Raw genomic sequence first — 13,760 nt, forward strand, 5'->3', positions numbered from 1 at the left:
CTCCACCCACCTCCCAGCACTCTTCGTGTTCCAAGCAAGGAGCCACCAAAGGTGCTTTGCTACACTACTATGTTGTGTGGGATGCAGGTGTTGGAGTGTGGTCAGGTGTCTCCACCTTACCTGGATGGTGGGGTACCACACCTCAGGAGGAGGTGCAGTACCTCTGTGGCGACTGAAACCTCAGGGGCACCACATACGTACCACTACTAGTCCCAGCCAGGCAGCCAGACTCACCTGCCAATCACACAGTAATCGTGATGCATAATTAGGCTATGTGCACACACTGCGGTTTTTGCTGCGGATCCGCTACGGTTTTGGCCGCTGCGGATCTGCAGCAGTTCTGCAGACAGTGTACAGTAGCATGTAAGTCTATGGGATTTACAATTTTCTGTCCACATGCTGCGGATTTTTAACTGCGGAAAAGCTGCGGTTTTGAATCCGCAGAAAGAAATGACATGTCACTTCTTTTCTGCGGATTCTGCTGCGGTTTACCATCTCCTCCATTGTAGAGGTGATGCAGGGGAAAACCGCAGGCCAATCCGCAGGTAAAACCTTAGGTCATTTTACCTGTGGTTCCGCAGAAACAAATCCGCAGACCAATCCGCAGCGTGTGCACATAGCCTTACTCACACAGCCGGCGGCAGCTTCAGCTCTAGCAGGAGAGGCCGGGCCGCTGTGCTGCAGACTACATAGGATTCTGCTGAGCGGGGCCCTGTCCCTCACCTGTTAGTGCTGGTGCTGCTGTCTGTGGGGAGGGAAGGAGCGTCACACAGAGCCTCACGCTGTGATTCCCTCTGCTGCCTGTGCTGTGCTGCTGACATGAGGATATGAACAGAGGGGGGAGGGGCTGAGAGGGACATCGCTGAAGCATTGGACAATAACCATGTCCTGATCACTATAAGGGGGCCTCTGCAGCATGTGTCGCCCCTGTCCACCTTCCAGCATGTCTTGTTTTTATGATTCTGGAGCTGCTGTAGAACCATAAGTTCCAGCATTCTCAAAAAGGTTTTGTGTAAGGGGGACTTGTGCCTTCAATCGCTGGCTTTTATTCTGTAGCTGCAGGATAACTAAAGGTTATAACATGTCCTCTCATTCTAATTATGGGGATGTTGTAGGACTAAAAATCCCAGCATGCCCTGTGATTGAATTACTAGGGACAGGTAGTGATATCTACTTGCGGACATGTGCGGCACTTGCGGTTTTGGAATTGCGGTGAGAGGAAAAAACACTGCTAGCAGTGGTTTTTTTCCGTTGCTGCAAGTACCGCATTTGCCGGATCGCAGCAAAACCGCAAGTGCCCGCATGTCCGCAAGTCCCATAGGGAATGAATGAGACCAAATGCAGTGTTGCCGTAAGTGATCTGCCGCGAATGGCAAAAATCGCTCATGTGAAAGTAGCCTAAGTCACTGCCAACAGTGTCTGCATTAGGCTAGAGTCACACTTAACGTCTAAAAAATCAGTCCGATTTTGACGGCCGAGAATCGCCCGAGTGTTTTCCATGTGTAATCTGTATGCAATGCGATGATGCGATTTCCTCGCATCTAGTATCTGTATGGCATTCGTATGCAATGCGATTTTAACATGAGCTTTTACATACAGCAGTTCTCTCTATGTAAACGTTCATGTTAAAATCGCATAGTAATACCCATAGTTTTAAAACTAAATATCCATATCTATATCTCTCGCCTCCCCCCTGGCTACAAACACCTGCTCTCAGCCGCCCCAGAAATGGGGCATCTGTAAGGGTCCCGTTTCACATAGCGACGCACCAGCGATCCGACAACGATGCAACCTGGTAAGGATCGCTGGTGCGTCGCTAGTAAGGTGTCAAACAGGCAGATCTCTTCAGCGATGCAGCAACGATCCGGCGATCCGTATAACGACCTCGCCGGTCATTGGGACCTTGTCACACAGCAGCTTTCCTGACGATTCCCGCCTGCGTCCCTGAGTTCTGCGTCGTCAACGAGGTCGCTCGTCGGAGTCAAACACAGCGATGCGTGCTGGCCAGCGGGACGCCGACGATGAAAAAATGGCCCAGGACAATAGGGCACAATCGGCGATATCCAATGGGGGGCCGGTCACATGTAGCAAGATCGCTGGCGAGATCGAGGTTGCGTCACAAAATCAGTGAGGCTTCAGTGATCTCGCTAGCGATCTCGCTATGTGAGACGGGGCCTTTAGATGTTCCAATTCCGGCACTTGGCCCCTCTCTTCCCACTTGCCATGTAGCTGTAGCAAAGTGGGGTAGTAGTTGGGGGGTTAATGTCACCTTTGTATTGTAAGGTGTCATTAAGCCCGGCTTAGTAATGGAGAGGCGTCAATAAGACACGTATCCATTACTATACAGCAAAAGACAGCCGACAGCACAGCAAGGACAAGGTGGATGCAGGCTCCAAGTTCATGAACCCAGAGGAACGAAAATATCCATAGAAAAGAAAGAGAGCAGCATCCAATCCAGGTGAAAAATCGTGTCAAAAATTTATTCTGCCAGTGAAAGATACAACGTTTCAGCCATATTGTGACCTTTTGAAAAAGGCCACAATATGGCCGAAACGTTGTATCTTTCACTGGCAGAATAAATCTTTGATACAATTTCTCACCTGGATTGAATGCTGCTCTTTCTTTTTTTACATATCCATTACTAATCCTACAGTTGTTTAGGGGTTAAAAAAAGACACAGCCAGAAAAGTCTTTTAATTAAATACAACACTAAACACAGTTTGCCATCTTTATTAAACAGCTAATCCATGTGACACCCTCATTCTCCTGTAAAAAACAAAAATTAACAAAGCAAGAATATACCATACCTGTCTGCCGTTGTGTCCCACGCAGTAATCTGTATCTGGGGAATATACAGTTTGCAACCAGGATGGTGCCAAGATGCGTCCGTCATGGCTGTAAACCACTGTGGAATGAATGAGATGCTGCCGGCGCAGCCTCAGTGACTAGCGGTGATGTCACGGATGCTGTGCACCCTCACAGGCTGACCTGCGCACAACTCTGCAGCATGGGAAAATGTACTGGCATTTTCCAACGCTCCAGACTTCAGCGCAGGTCAGCCTGTGAGGGCGCGCAGCATCAGTGATTAGCGGTGACGTCACTGAGTCTGCCTTCCCTGTCGGCCTGACCCGTGCTGAACTCTGGAGCGTGGGAAAATGCCTGTTCATTTTCCCATGCTGCAGAATTCAGCGCAGGTCAGGCCAGCAGGGAGGCAGGCTCTGTGACATCACCGCTAGTCACTGAGGCTGTGTCGGCAGTGTCTCATTCATTCACCAGTAGTTTGCAGCTGGGCAGGTAGCATCTTCGCACCGTCCTGGTTGCAAACTGTATTGCCCCAGATATGGATTACTGCATGGGACGCAACGGCAGACAGGTATTGTATATTGTTGCTTTTTTTTAAAAAATTATTACAGGAGATCGGGGGCGTCACATGGATTAGCTGTTTAATAAAGATTGCAAACTGTGTTTATTGTTTTATTTCATTAAAAGACTTTTTTCTGGCTGTGTTTATATTTAACCCTTAAACAACTGTTGGATTAGTAATAGATTTGGATAGGTGTCTTATTGATACCGCTCCATTACTAAAGCGGGCTTAATGTCATCTTACAATACAAAGGTGACATTAACCCTCCAACTATTACCCCACTTGCCACCGCTACAGGGCAAGTGGGAAGAGAGAGGTTAAGTGCCAGAATTGGCTCATCTTACAGATGCACCATTTCTGGGGTGGTTGAGAGCTGGTGTTTGTAGCTGGGGGGGGGCAATTTCCATTACCCCTTTCTAGGCTATGACTATCAGCCTGCAGTTGTCTGCATAGCCTTTTCTGGCTATTAATTATTGGGGGACCCCACGTCATTTTTTTTTGAGGGGGGCCCTCTATTTTAATAGCCAGTAAAGGCTATGCAGACAGCTGCGGGCTGATATTAATAGCCTGGGAAGATCCATGGGTATTAACCCCTTCTCAGGCTATAAACGTCGGCCCCCAGTCGCCGGCTTTCCTGTCTGGTTTGGAAAATGGCGCGGGAGCCCACACCATTTTTTCCAAAAAATGTTTTATTAATTCACTACATTTACAGTAAGCTGCACACATAATATACTAATTTTATCTGCCCCACACATCTATATATCTACCTATTTTGTATGTATGTACTGTATGGAAATAATCTATTCTATCCTTTTCTTCTATCTAGTATATATACATATTGTGTATATATATATATATATATATATATATATATATATATATGTGTGTGTCACTGACGTGTGTTTTTGTGTGTGCATATATATATATATATATATATATATATATATATATATATATATATATATATACACTCACTGGCCACTTTATTAGGTACACCTGTCCAACTGTGTGTTAAGACTTAATTTCTAATCAGCCAATCACATGGCGGCAACTCAGTGCATTTAGGCATGTAGACATGGTCAAGACAATCTCCTGCAGTTCAAACCGAGCATCAGTATGGGAAAGAAAGGTGATTTGAGTGCCTTTGAACGTGGCATGATTGTTGGTGCCAGAAGGGCTGGTCTGAGAATTTCAGAAACTGCTGATCTACTGGGATTTTCACGCACAACCATCTCTAGGGTTTACAGAGAATGGTCCGAAAAAGAAAAAAAATCCAGGGAGCGGCAGTTCTGTGGCCGGAAATGCCATGTTGATGCCAGAGGTCAGAGGAGAATGGGCAGACTGGTTCGAGCTGATAGAAAGGCAACAGTGACTCAAATTGCCACCCGTTACAACCAAGGTGGCCAGAAGAGCATCTCTGAACGCACAGTGCGTCGAACTTTGAGGCAGATGGGCTACAGCAGCAGAAGACCACACTGGGTACCACTCCTCTCAGCTAAGAACAGGAAACTGAGGCTACAATTTGCACAAGCTCATCGAAATTGGACAGTAGAAGATTGGAAAAACGTTGCCTGGTCTGATGAGTCTCGATTTCTGCTGCGACATTCGGATGGTAGGGTCAGAATTTGGCGTAAACAACATGAAAGCATGGATCCATCCTGCCTTGTATCAACGGTTCAGGCTGGTGGTGGTGGTGTCATGGTGTGGGGAATTTTTTCTGGGCACTCTTTGGGCCCCTTGGTACCAATTGAGCATCGTTGCAACGCCACAGCCTACCTGAGTATTGTTGCTGACCATGTCCATCCCTTTATGACCACAATGTACCCAACATCTGATGGCTACTTTCAGCAGGATAATGCGCCATGTCATAAAGCTCGAATCATCTCAGATTGGTTTCTTGAACATGACAATGAGTTTACTGTACTCAAATGGCCTCCTCAGTCACCAGATCTCAATCCAATAGAGCATCTTTGGGATGTGGTGGAACGGGAGATTCGCATCAGGGATGTGCAGCCGACAAATCTGCGCCAACTGTGTGATGCCATCATGTCAATATGGTCCAAAATCTCTGAGGAATGCTTCCAGCACCTTGTTGAATCTCTGCCACGAAGAATTGAGGCAGTTCTGAAGGCAAAAGGGGGTCCAACCCCTTACTAGCATGGTGTACCTAATAAAGTGGCCAGTGAGTGTATATATATATAGTATTCTATCTTTTCTATTCTAAACTGTTAGTGTGATTTTACTATACACCGAACATGAATTGCCGGCTTTTCAAAGGACACCGGTGCGTAAAAATTGGACAGCACTCGCATGGCGTGAGAGCTGTGCAATTTTTTTTTTTCTTGCACCCATTGACTTCATTGGCGAGTCTCGGCCGATATACGGGTGAAATCACTCGCACGTATAATACGACCGAGAAAAAAACGATGATGTGAGCTGCCCCATAGATTAATACTGGACTTATATATTCATATTGCTGAACTGAAGAGACCCAGAAAGGATAAAAACATTACATTTATTGAGATAATTTTAAAATAAGTTAAAAAAACAAAATACCCAGCAAGAGGTAGAACACCAAAAAACCAACAGAAATAATTATATTTTGTGTAGATAATCCTATACATAAATCCCATATATCCAAGGCAAATCAGCATAAATTAGCGGCTGAAAATAGAGACACAATGTTAATTATATTGCAAATTGCATATAGATCCGGATAATATAATGCACCTATAGTGCCAACACAATATAAGTTGTAATACTAGTTATATGTAAACCTAGGCGCTAAACTCAGTTCCCCCGGAAGAAGCGACTGCGAAATGCGCGTTGGGGTAGGGGAGGACACGCCATGCACCATTATAGACGCTTGCTCACATGAGGTAAATTGTTCCTTTATAATCCTCACTTTCTTTATTGCACTTAGGATTGTCATCCATGATGATGTTAATTGTGCTACACAATATATAATTATTTCTGTTGGTTTTTTGGTGTTCTATCTCTTGCTGGGTATTTTGTTTTTTTTTAACTTATTTTAAAATTATCTCAATAAATTTAATGTTTTTATCCTTTCTGGGTCTCTTCAGTTCGGCAATATGAATATAAAAGTCCGACATTTTTTGTATCTTTGTGGTTTATGAAGTGTCAGAATACTTGATATAAGGACTATTTGTGGATTTATAGATTAATACTGGTCTGAGTGTTATGCAGTTTTTTTTCTCACATAGTACTCATCTGTATTCCTCGCTAGTGTGACTCCGGCCTTAGTCATACTCATCAATGGGGGAGGCAGCACTAAAAGTGCCTAGGGCAGCATAAACTCTAAATACGGCCCTGCCCACACAGTATGATACTCACCAAAAGCAACTCTCAAAACCTAGTATGATGGTTCCCCCAGCACCTCATACAGTATGATGACCCCGCACACAGTATGATTACCTTACTATAGCACCCCCACATAGTAGGATGCCACCCCACACAGTATGATGGCCCTCACAGGCCCATATAATTTGATGGCCCCTCACAGTATAATGTCCCCCCCATAGCCTCTCACACAGTATTGTGGACCTCACATCTCTCCCATATACTGTAATATGATGGCTTTCACACAGTAAAATTATCTCCACACAGTTTTATACTCCCATAATTTTCCCCTACAAGTACTCACTGACAAAAAAAATCCCTACTCACCTATCCCCATTCTTCAATGCACCACTCTGGTGTGCGTAACATGTGGACTGAAACTTTGTACACCAGACGTGATCTTGAGATGTTACTGCACCTGCTGCACTGAGACTTAAAGGCACAGGGTGAATGGTGAAGCAGGGTGCCGATTGCTCACTGTTCCACCATTGTATTCAATTGTCCCAGCATCTTGATATGCTTGGAGGGGGAAATGCTTTTCATCACTGCCCCCCTTCCCACTCAACTCAACTCACGGGTCCTATAGCAGCCTTGTTTCCTTATATATTGTAAGCTTGCAAACAGGACCCTCAATCCCCTTTTTTGAATTGATTCGTAATGATTTATTGTGTGATTGTCTAATATTGTTTATTCATGTAGCCTCTGAATTGCTGTTATTATATATACAACATACTTTTCTCTATAATATATATTTTATTACTTTTGGCAGTGGATCCCAACCATGGATTGGTTGGATCAAACAGGATTGTGCTAGTCCATCACAGAGCTAGAGAACCCTCCAGTGATCCCAGATTCTGAAAAATGTATAGGCTCCATCCATAACAATTGTTAGATGTAAAGAACACAGACACTAGACCATATCACTTAGGCTATGTGCACACGTAAGCAGAAAATTTCTGCATGAAAACAGAACTCCTTCCCAGAAAACGCGTGTTTTTTATGCGTTTTTTTCTGCGCGTCCCCAGCCACATAGAAAATAGCAAGAAATGCGGAATTTTCCGCAAAGTTAATGAGCTTGCTGTTTTTTTCTGCGATGTTTTTTTTTCGCCGAAAAAAACGCATCAATATGCACAGAAAGTCCGGAATTCATTAAAATGAATGGGAAGCTTCTTTTAAGCATTTTTTAAGCGTTTTATTTGGTAAAAACACGAGAAAAAAACGCAACGTGTGAACACAGCCTTAATATTTTGGTCGTTTCACAATGAATTTTCAGGAACGCTGTTTTATGCCTATTACTGGGGCTCAAAGGGTGGTACAAAAAACTAAATAGAAAAGTCATGTATTACTGCATCAGGCCCTGCAATAGGCAGAGAACAGATGTGACAGGAGCATTACTTTGAGAGAAACCTGTCATTGAACCATGAGCAGCATTTATCAGACACTGCGCTATTGCAGACAGGTGTGTTTTCCTCTGAAACACAGTGACACTTCTCCTGCCCATCCCAGTTCATTGACAGGCCTCTCCATAAGAGTATACAGGTCTCTCCTTAAGTGTATACATGGGGAGAGACCTGTTACGCAAAAGAAGAAGCTGGCTGGGGACCTGCCTTGGACTAGTGAGCCGAGACACATGGCGGATGATTAGTGATTTGTAAAACACCTTAATAAGTTGTAATATTTTTGTGCAAATTAAAAGTAGCACAAAAATATTGCAACTTTTAGTGTTTCCATCTAGTCCCAGCCAGCTACACCAATATGGGCTTAGCATGGGTGGAGCATGAGCAGGATGAGACATGGTTAAGTTCAACCGTCAAATTCATAAAACGTTACGCTTATTTAGTGGCAGAACTTACTCCAGAAATTTACTCCAGTCTCTGACTCTTGTACATTTCTGGCAACAGCACTTGACAGTTAATAGATGCACCTAATTAAATGAATTTGGCGCATCGTGCTTCAGCAAGCTTGTTCATTAGGTCTTAATGAATTGGCCCCATAGTCCCTGACTATGTTTTCAAAGTATGTCTATTGTGAAATACCTCAGCGTTTCCAAGTAAAACATACTTGGATGCACGTACCCATTGTATGATTCATGTTGCCTGTGGTTGTAATGACAGGTTCCATTTAATTAGATATGAAGTGGTCCTGTACAGCAGGATTGTAGCACCTCAATTATTTCTTCTGGTGATCCAAGCTACCTGTCTAACAATTGTGATCAGTGCTTACTGTGCTTCGCTGGCTGGCAGTTCAGAGGTGAGAGTTGGCCACTGATAGTGATGTCTTCCTCATACAGAATGGGTTTTCAATAGAAAACAGGGCCGTACCTTTCATTTTAAATTGCTTGTTAGACTATGAAAGAAGTGATATAATTGGTTCCCAGGGGAAAAGGCTGAAAATATTTCTTGCTGATTCTATAAAATACATATCAGAAAATACCACAACCAAAAATCCGCTGGTTGTATATCTAGAGTGAATACTAAATTTAATGATAAATATAATAATAAATATAATGATATAATAAATATAATGATACATATATTATTTTATTGAAATATATTAAAAAACATTAATAAAATTAGGTACTTCAACAAATCCATACATACACAACAAGCTCCCTGAGGAAGTGGCATGAAACGCGCGTCGGGGTGAGGGACACAGGACAGGATGACACTGCTTTCCTGGAGAAACACATGTCAGTAAATATACATTCCACATTGAGCTGTATACCTTTTCCTTAATGCATATTTAAGATAGATATTGTATAACAAGGTAATGTCAGTCTGTTACTATTGTTACTTGTTCCATTGTGTTCTGTACATATGGATATTTAAAGAACTTGTTCTGTGTCCCTCTTTGTTGAGGTACCTAGTTTTGTTAATATTTTTTAATATATTTCAATAAAATAATATATCTTATCATTAAATGTGGTATTCACTCTATATATCCAACCAGTGGATTTTTGGTTGTGGTATTTTTTGATATGTATATGCTCTAAGGGTGACCCTAGGAGTTTTTGTTCTAAATATTTATTGGGACTTTTTATAATTTAATTCTATAAAATATATCCCTGACTAATACATTTACCGTATTTATTCTAATATTTTATCTCAGAGTCTGACCTCCCCAATGAAGAGAGGAACCCTTGTTTAAATGAAGCGACTGCTTGTAGTACCAATGAGAAGTGCATGCAACTGAAGAACGAATATGTTATTCCCTGCAGTGTTACAAAAGCTGAAGGCTTTTGTGACCGACGGAAGTGTCACAACCACCTCAGGAATTTTATTAAAAAAATCCCTATGGAATTCACAAAGCGACTCCTGTTTTGTCCATGCAAGCAGAATGCAAACTGTGGAGAACGCAGACGCAAGAATATAGTGCCCAAGTGTTCTTTTGAAGACAGGGAAAAGAAAAACTGCTTGGAGCTCTATGACTCCTGCATGAGCGACAACTTGTGCAAGTGAGTACTTAAAATAATTCATACCAATCCATTCTTTACAGGGGTTGTCCTCCTTTTGGGGACATTTTTTTTCACTTTTATATACATTTATTTGGGGCTAAAAATATTTTTTACAACTGAGTTTCATTAAAAATGTTGCACCATTTGCCTTCTATAGCTTATGTGTGTTGCCCTTTCTAAATGAGTCCACTGTAACTCTTTTATCAGTCATTTTCGGAGCTCCTCGCAGATGATGTATGGCCACAGAATGGCAGGAAAGCAAACAGCCTGTAAAAGTCAAACTATACAAACATTTTTAATTAAACACTATTGTAAATACGTTTTTATTTACCCCAAATACATGCATTTAAGTACAAAATATTGTCCCCTGAGGGCAAGCTCTAAGCATAAAAAGCATAAAAACAATATGAACAGCATCTAAGAAATAAATACTGCTCAAACAAATAAAGGGAGCACTAAACAATACATTGTATTGTTTAGTGTTTCCTTTATTTGTTTGAGCAGTATACATATAAAGTGAACTCCTGGGTTATAATTGATCATACTGACAGCTAAAACTTTCTTCTCACACAACAAAACCCACTAATGTTTCGGACAGACCAAAAAACAAAACATTGTGTGCCGCAAAGCTGGTTCTGCTGACAATTGCAAAACCCTATTAGGGCTTGTGAAGACGAATGTATTAAACGTCCATGTTCTGTCTGTGTGCAAAACAGAAATCATACAGACAGTACAAAGGCCCTAAATAATCACAGCATGATCCATATTCTGGGACAGATTTGCTCATCATAAGCCAATGGGTACGTAAAAAACGGATCACATACTGGTTACCGTAAAGTCGTCTTTTTCTGGGATCCATTACAATTATTAAGATATGAAACAGTATTTGACCTTTAGTAATTATTTAATTGCTCATGCAATAACTGTATGACATGGCAAAAAAAAGGGACTTATGGATGCAAAATGGAAAGAGAGTGTACAACCACCTTTGATAGGCAAAGTATGATGTATCTGCTTTAAAAAAAAAAAAAAAAGCATCCGGTGCAGATATGATCCACAGATAAACATATCAGCAGGGAAAGATGTATTCTAGGTGATATCAGTTTTAATATGAATCCCAAATTTCATTTTATACCTTTCAGATCTCGTCTTTTGGACTACCAGAAACATTGCCACCTGTTTGAAAAAAAGAAAGAGAGCTGTTCTGTGGAACAATATGATCCATGCATAAAGTCCTACATTAGGCTGATCGGTAAGACCTAAAGAGGAAACTAGGACTCTAAATAGGTTTTCCACTTAGGCCATTTTATATTACGCTAAAAATGTCGCCTGGTAATACCGTGGTTTTTTTTTTTTTTTAAAGCCTTGAATATTATGTAAAAATTAAACATACCATACTCACCCCCCCTAGGTCCAGCGCTCTCCTTTTCTGCCCCTGCTCCAGTCTTTGTTAACTGGCGCTACTACTGGCAGGAACCAATCACTCGCTAAGCTGCTGAGCAAGATGGAGCTAGGCGCGCTGGCGCTACTACTGGCAGGAACCAATCACTCACACAAACGTAATATCAGAGGGAAGGGGTTTCTTAATAAGTCATTCACCAGTCCAAGCATCCATCATCAAATATACAGCAGCAAGTATGAAAATACTAGCGCATGGCGGAACAGCCATGCGAGCTTTTTATAGCGAACGGGACCTTCCGGAAATCTCCCAGGGTCCAGGAAGAGCCAATGGGATTCGACACAGGACCTGAGCACCTGACTCCCGAACTCCAATGGGAGTTCGTCCCATGAGCATGCTCAGATGAGGGAACAAAGGACTTAGCCTCTGGAGAGAGTTGCCGCAGGGCAATCTCCTCTGCAATCTCCTCTACAGCAGATGAATCGCAGGAGACTGCAGAATGTAAGGGTCTAGATTTCAACATAGGAGAGGTAGAAATCTGACTCCTAACATTTGCATTGGCTTTTCCAGGATTATTTTTAAATCCATTCAACAATGAAGAAACCGTTAGTGGTTTTGGAAGCAAAAATGCTGATGAGATGCTGAAAATGACTTTTTTTTAACTTTCCTATTGACTTGTATTGTAAAGTAAAGAGAGTCTTCAGAGAGGAAAATGCAAGAAGAATGGTCATTTCACTTCTTTTAAGCATATTTGGAAACCTGAAGCCTTTAAACGATGATCCAAAGCCTAATCATATGCACAGCAAGTTGATTTTATGTAGAAATGAATATATTTTTGAGTGTTTTATTAGCACTTTTTCAGGCAGGTTTTAGGGCAAACTTGCTCCAAACCTGCGTATCAAAACTGTAGTGTCAACATAATTTTAATTAGATATATTATAAAATCGTGATTGTGAGGGTCTGACTTTTGGGACCCGCACCTGAGAAAAAGTTGTTCCAGTGGTTAGAAAAAAGGAGATTATGTACCGTACTTGAATTTTGAATATTTATTGTAAACTAGCATCTATTGCGGTAAAAATGTGTTTCTACTTTGTACCTGAATTGACGTTTCTGAGATGTACTGTAGTTGTTTTCAGTGAATGTATAATACCATTTTGCAGAGTTTCTTCATTTTCTCAGTAGTAGTAAGTGTGGGGACCTTTGGCGCATGTTACGGGCTCACGTATGTTGGCCAAAATATCAACTAATATCTCACTTTTTTTGTATTTTTTTGCTCTATATTTTTCGGGGTGCAGCCAAGCCCAGAGAGTGTGCTGGCCAGCCCGCTTAATCGAAAAGTAGGGGCGTGCCTAATAGGCTGTGAACCAGACACTGTGTGGTACCTTTGTGTGAACAACGCCCTATGTGGGCCTCTATTGTGCAATTGTATACTGGGCAGTCACCCCCTCCAGGACTGGGTAGGTGGAGAGTGGCTGTTGATCTGGTATTTTGCACCTGTGTTGCTGACATCTTGCTTAATGGGCTGGCTGCACCCTGTAGTGCATTTGTTCCAAGATCTGGGCAGGTAAGTGTTGCTGCCTTTTTGTCTGCTGTTTAACCCCTTCACAACCTTTGACACCACGTAGGCGTCATGAAAAGTCGTGCCAGAACGACCCATGACGCCTATGTGGCGTCATGACTTTAAAGCCCCCCTGCGGGTCGGGTGACCTAGGTCACTGAAAGGTCACCCGACCCGCAGATACAGGGGGCTTTGTTCTTCGCCACAGGGGGCGTGGCTTCGCCCCCACATGGCTACGATCGCTCTGATTGGCTGTTAAAAGTGAAACAGCCAATCAGAGCGATAGTAATATTTCATCAATGAAAATTGATGAAATATTACAATCCAGCCATGGCCGATGCTGCTGTAGCATCGGACATGGCTGGAGACACCGATTCCACCCCCCCACCGGCGATCGCCCCCCCCGCAACTGAATGACAGCGGCGATCTGCCGCCGCTGTCATCATCTGCCCCCCTCCCATTCCCTCTGCTCCCCGCCAGATTCCGATAACCCCCTCACCCCCTCTCACCTCCCCCGGCACCTTCTAAGTGCCCCTGTCGCTCCCGGTGTCCGGCGGGTCCGGTTCATGGGCCCCGCCATCTTAGAAAATGGCGGGCGCATGCGCAGTGCGCCCGCCCGAATCTG

At 42.9% G+C, this 13,760-nt stretch overlaps 1 protein-coding gene across 3 annotated transcripts in view; it reads left to right on the forward strand.

The window, feature by feature from the left end:
* The window catches only part of GFRA3 (GDNF family receptor alpha 3), a 199,240-nt gene that overhangs the window by 170,267 nt on the left and 15,213 nt on the right, over window positions 1-13,760 (forward strand). For all 3 annotated transcript variants that reach the window (XM_073556911.1, XM_073556910.1, XM_073556909.1), the window contains exons 4-5: window positions 9,833-10,178; window positions 11,321-11,430. In XM_073556911.1, coding sequence (XP_073413012.1) covers window positions 9,833-10,178; window positions 11,321-11,430 — 456 coding nt within the window. The remainder of the gene's footprint in view (window positions 1-9,832; window positions 10,179-11,320; window positions 11,431-13,760) is intronic.

This window comes from Dendrobates tinctorius, unplaced genomic scaffold (assembly GCF_039654945.1).
Source record: "Dendrobates tinctorius isolate UK_male_01 unplaced genomic scaffold, ASM3965494v1 ptg000241l, whole genome shotgun sequence".
Classification (NCBI taxonomy): domain Eukaryota; kingdom Metazoa; phylum Chordata; class Amphibia; order Anura; family Dendrobatidae; genus Dendrobates; species Dendrobates tinctorius.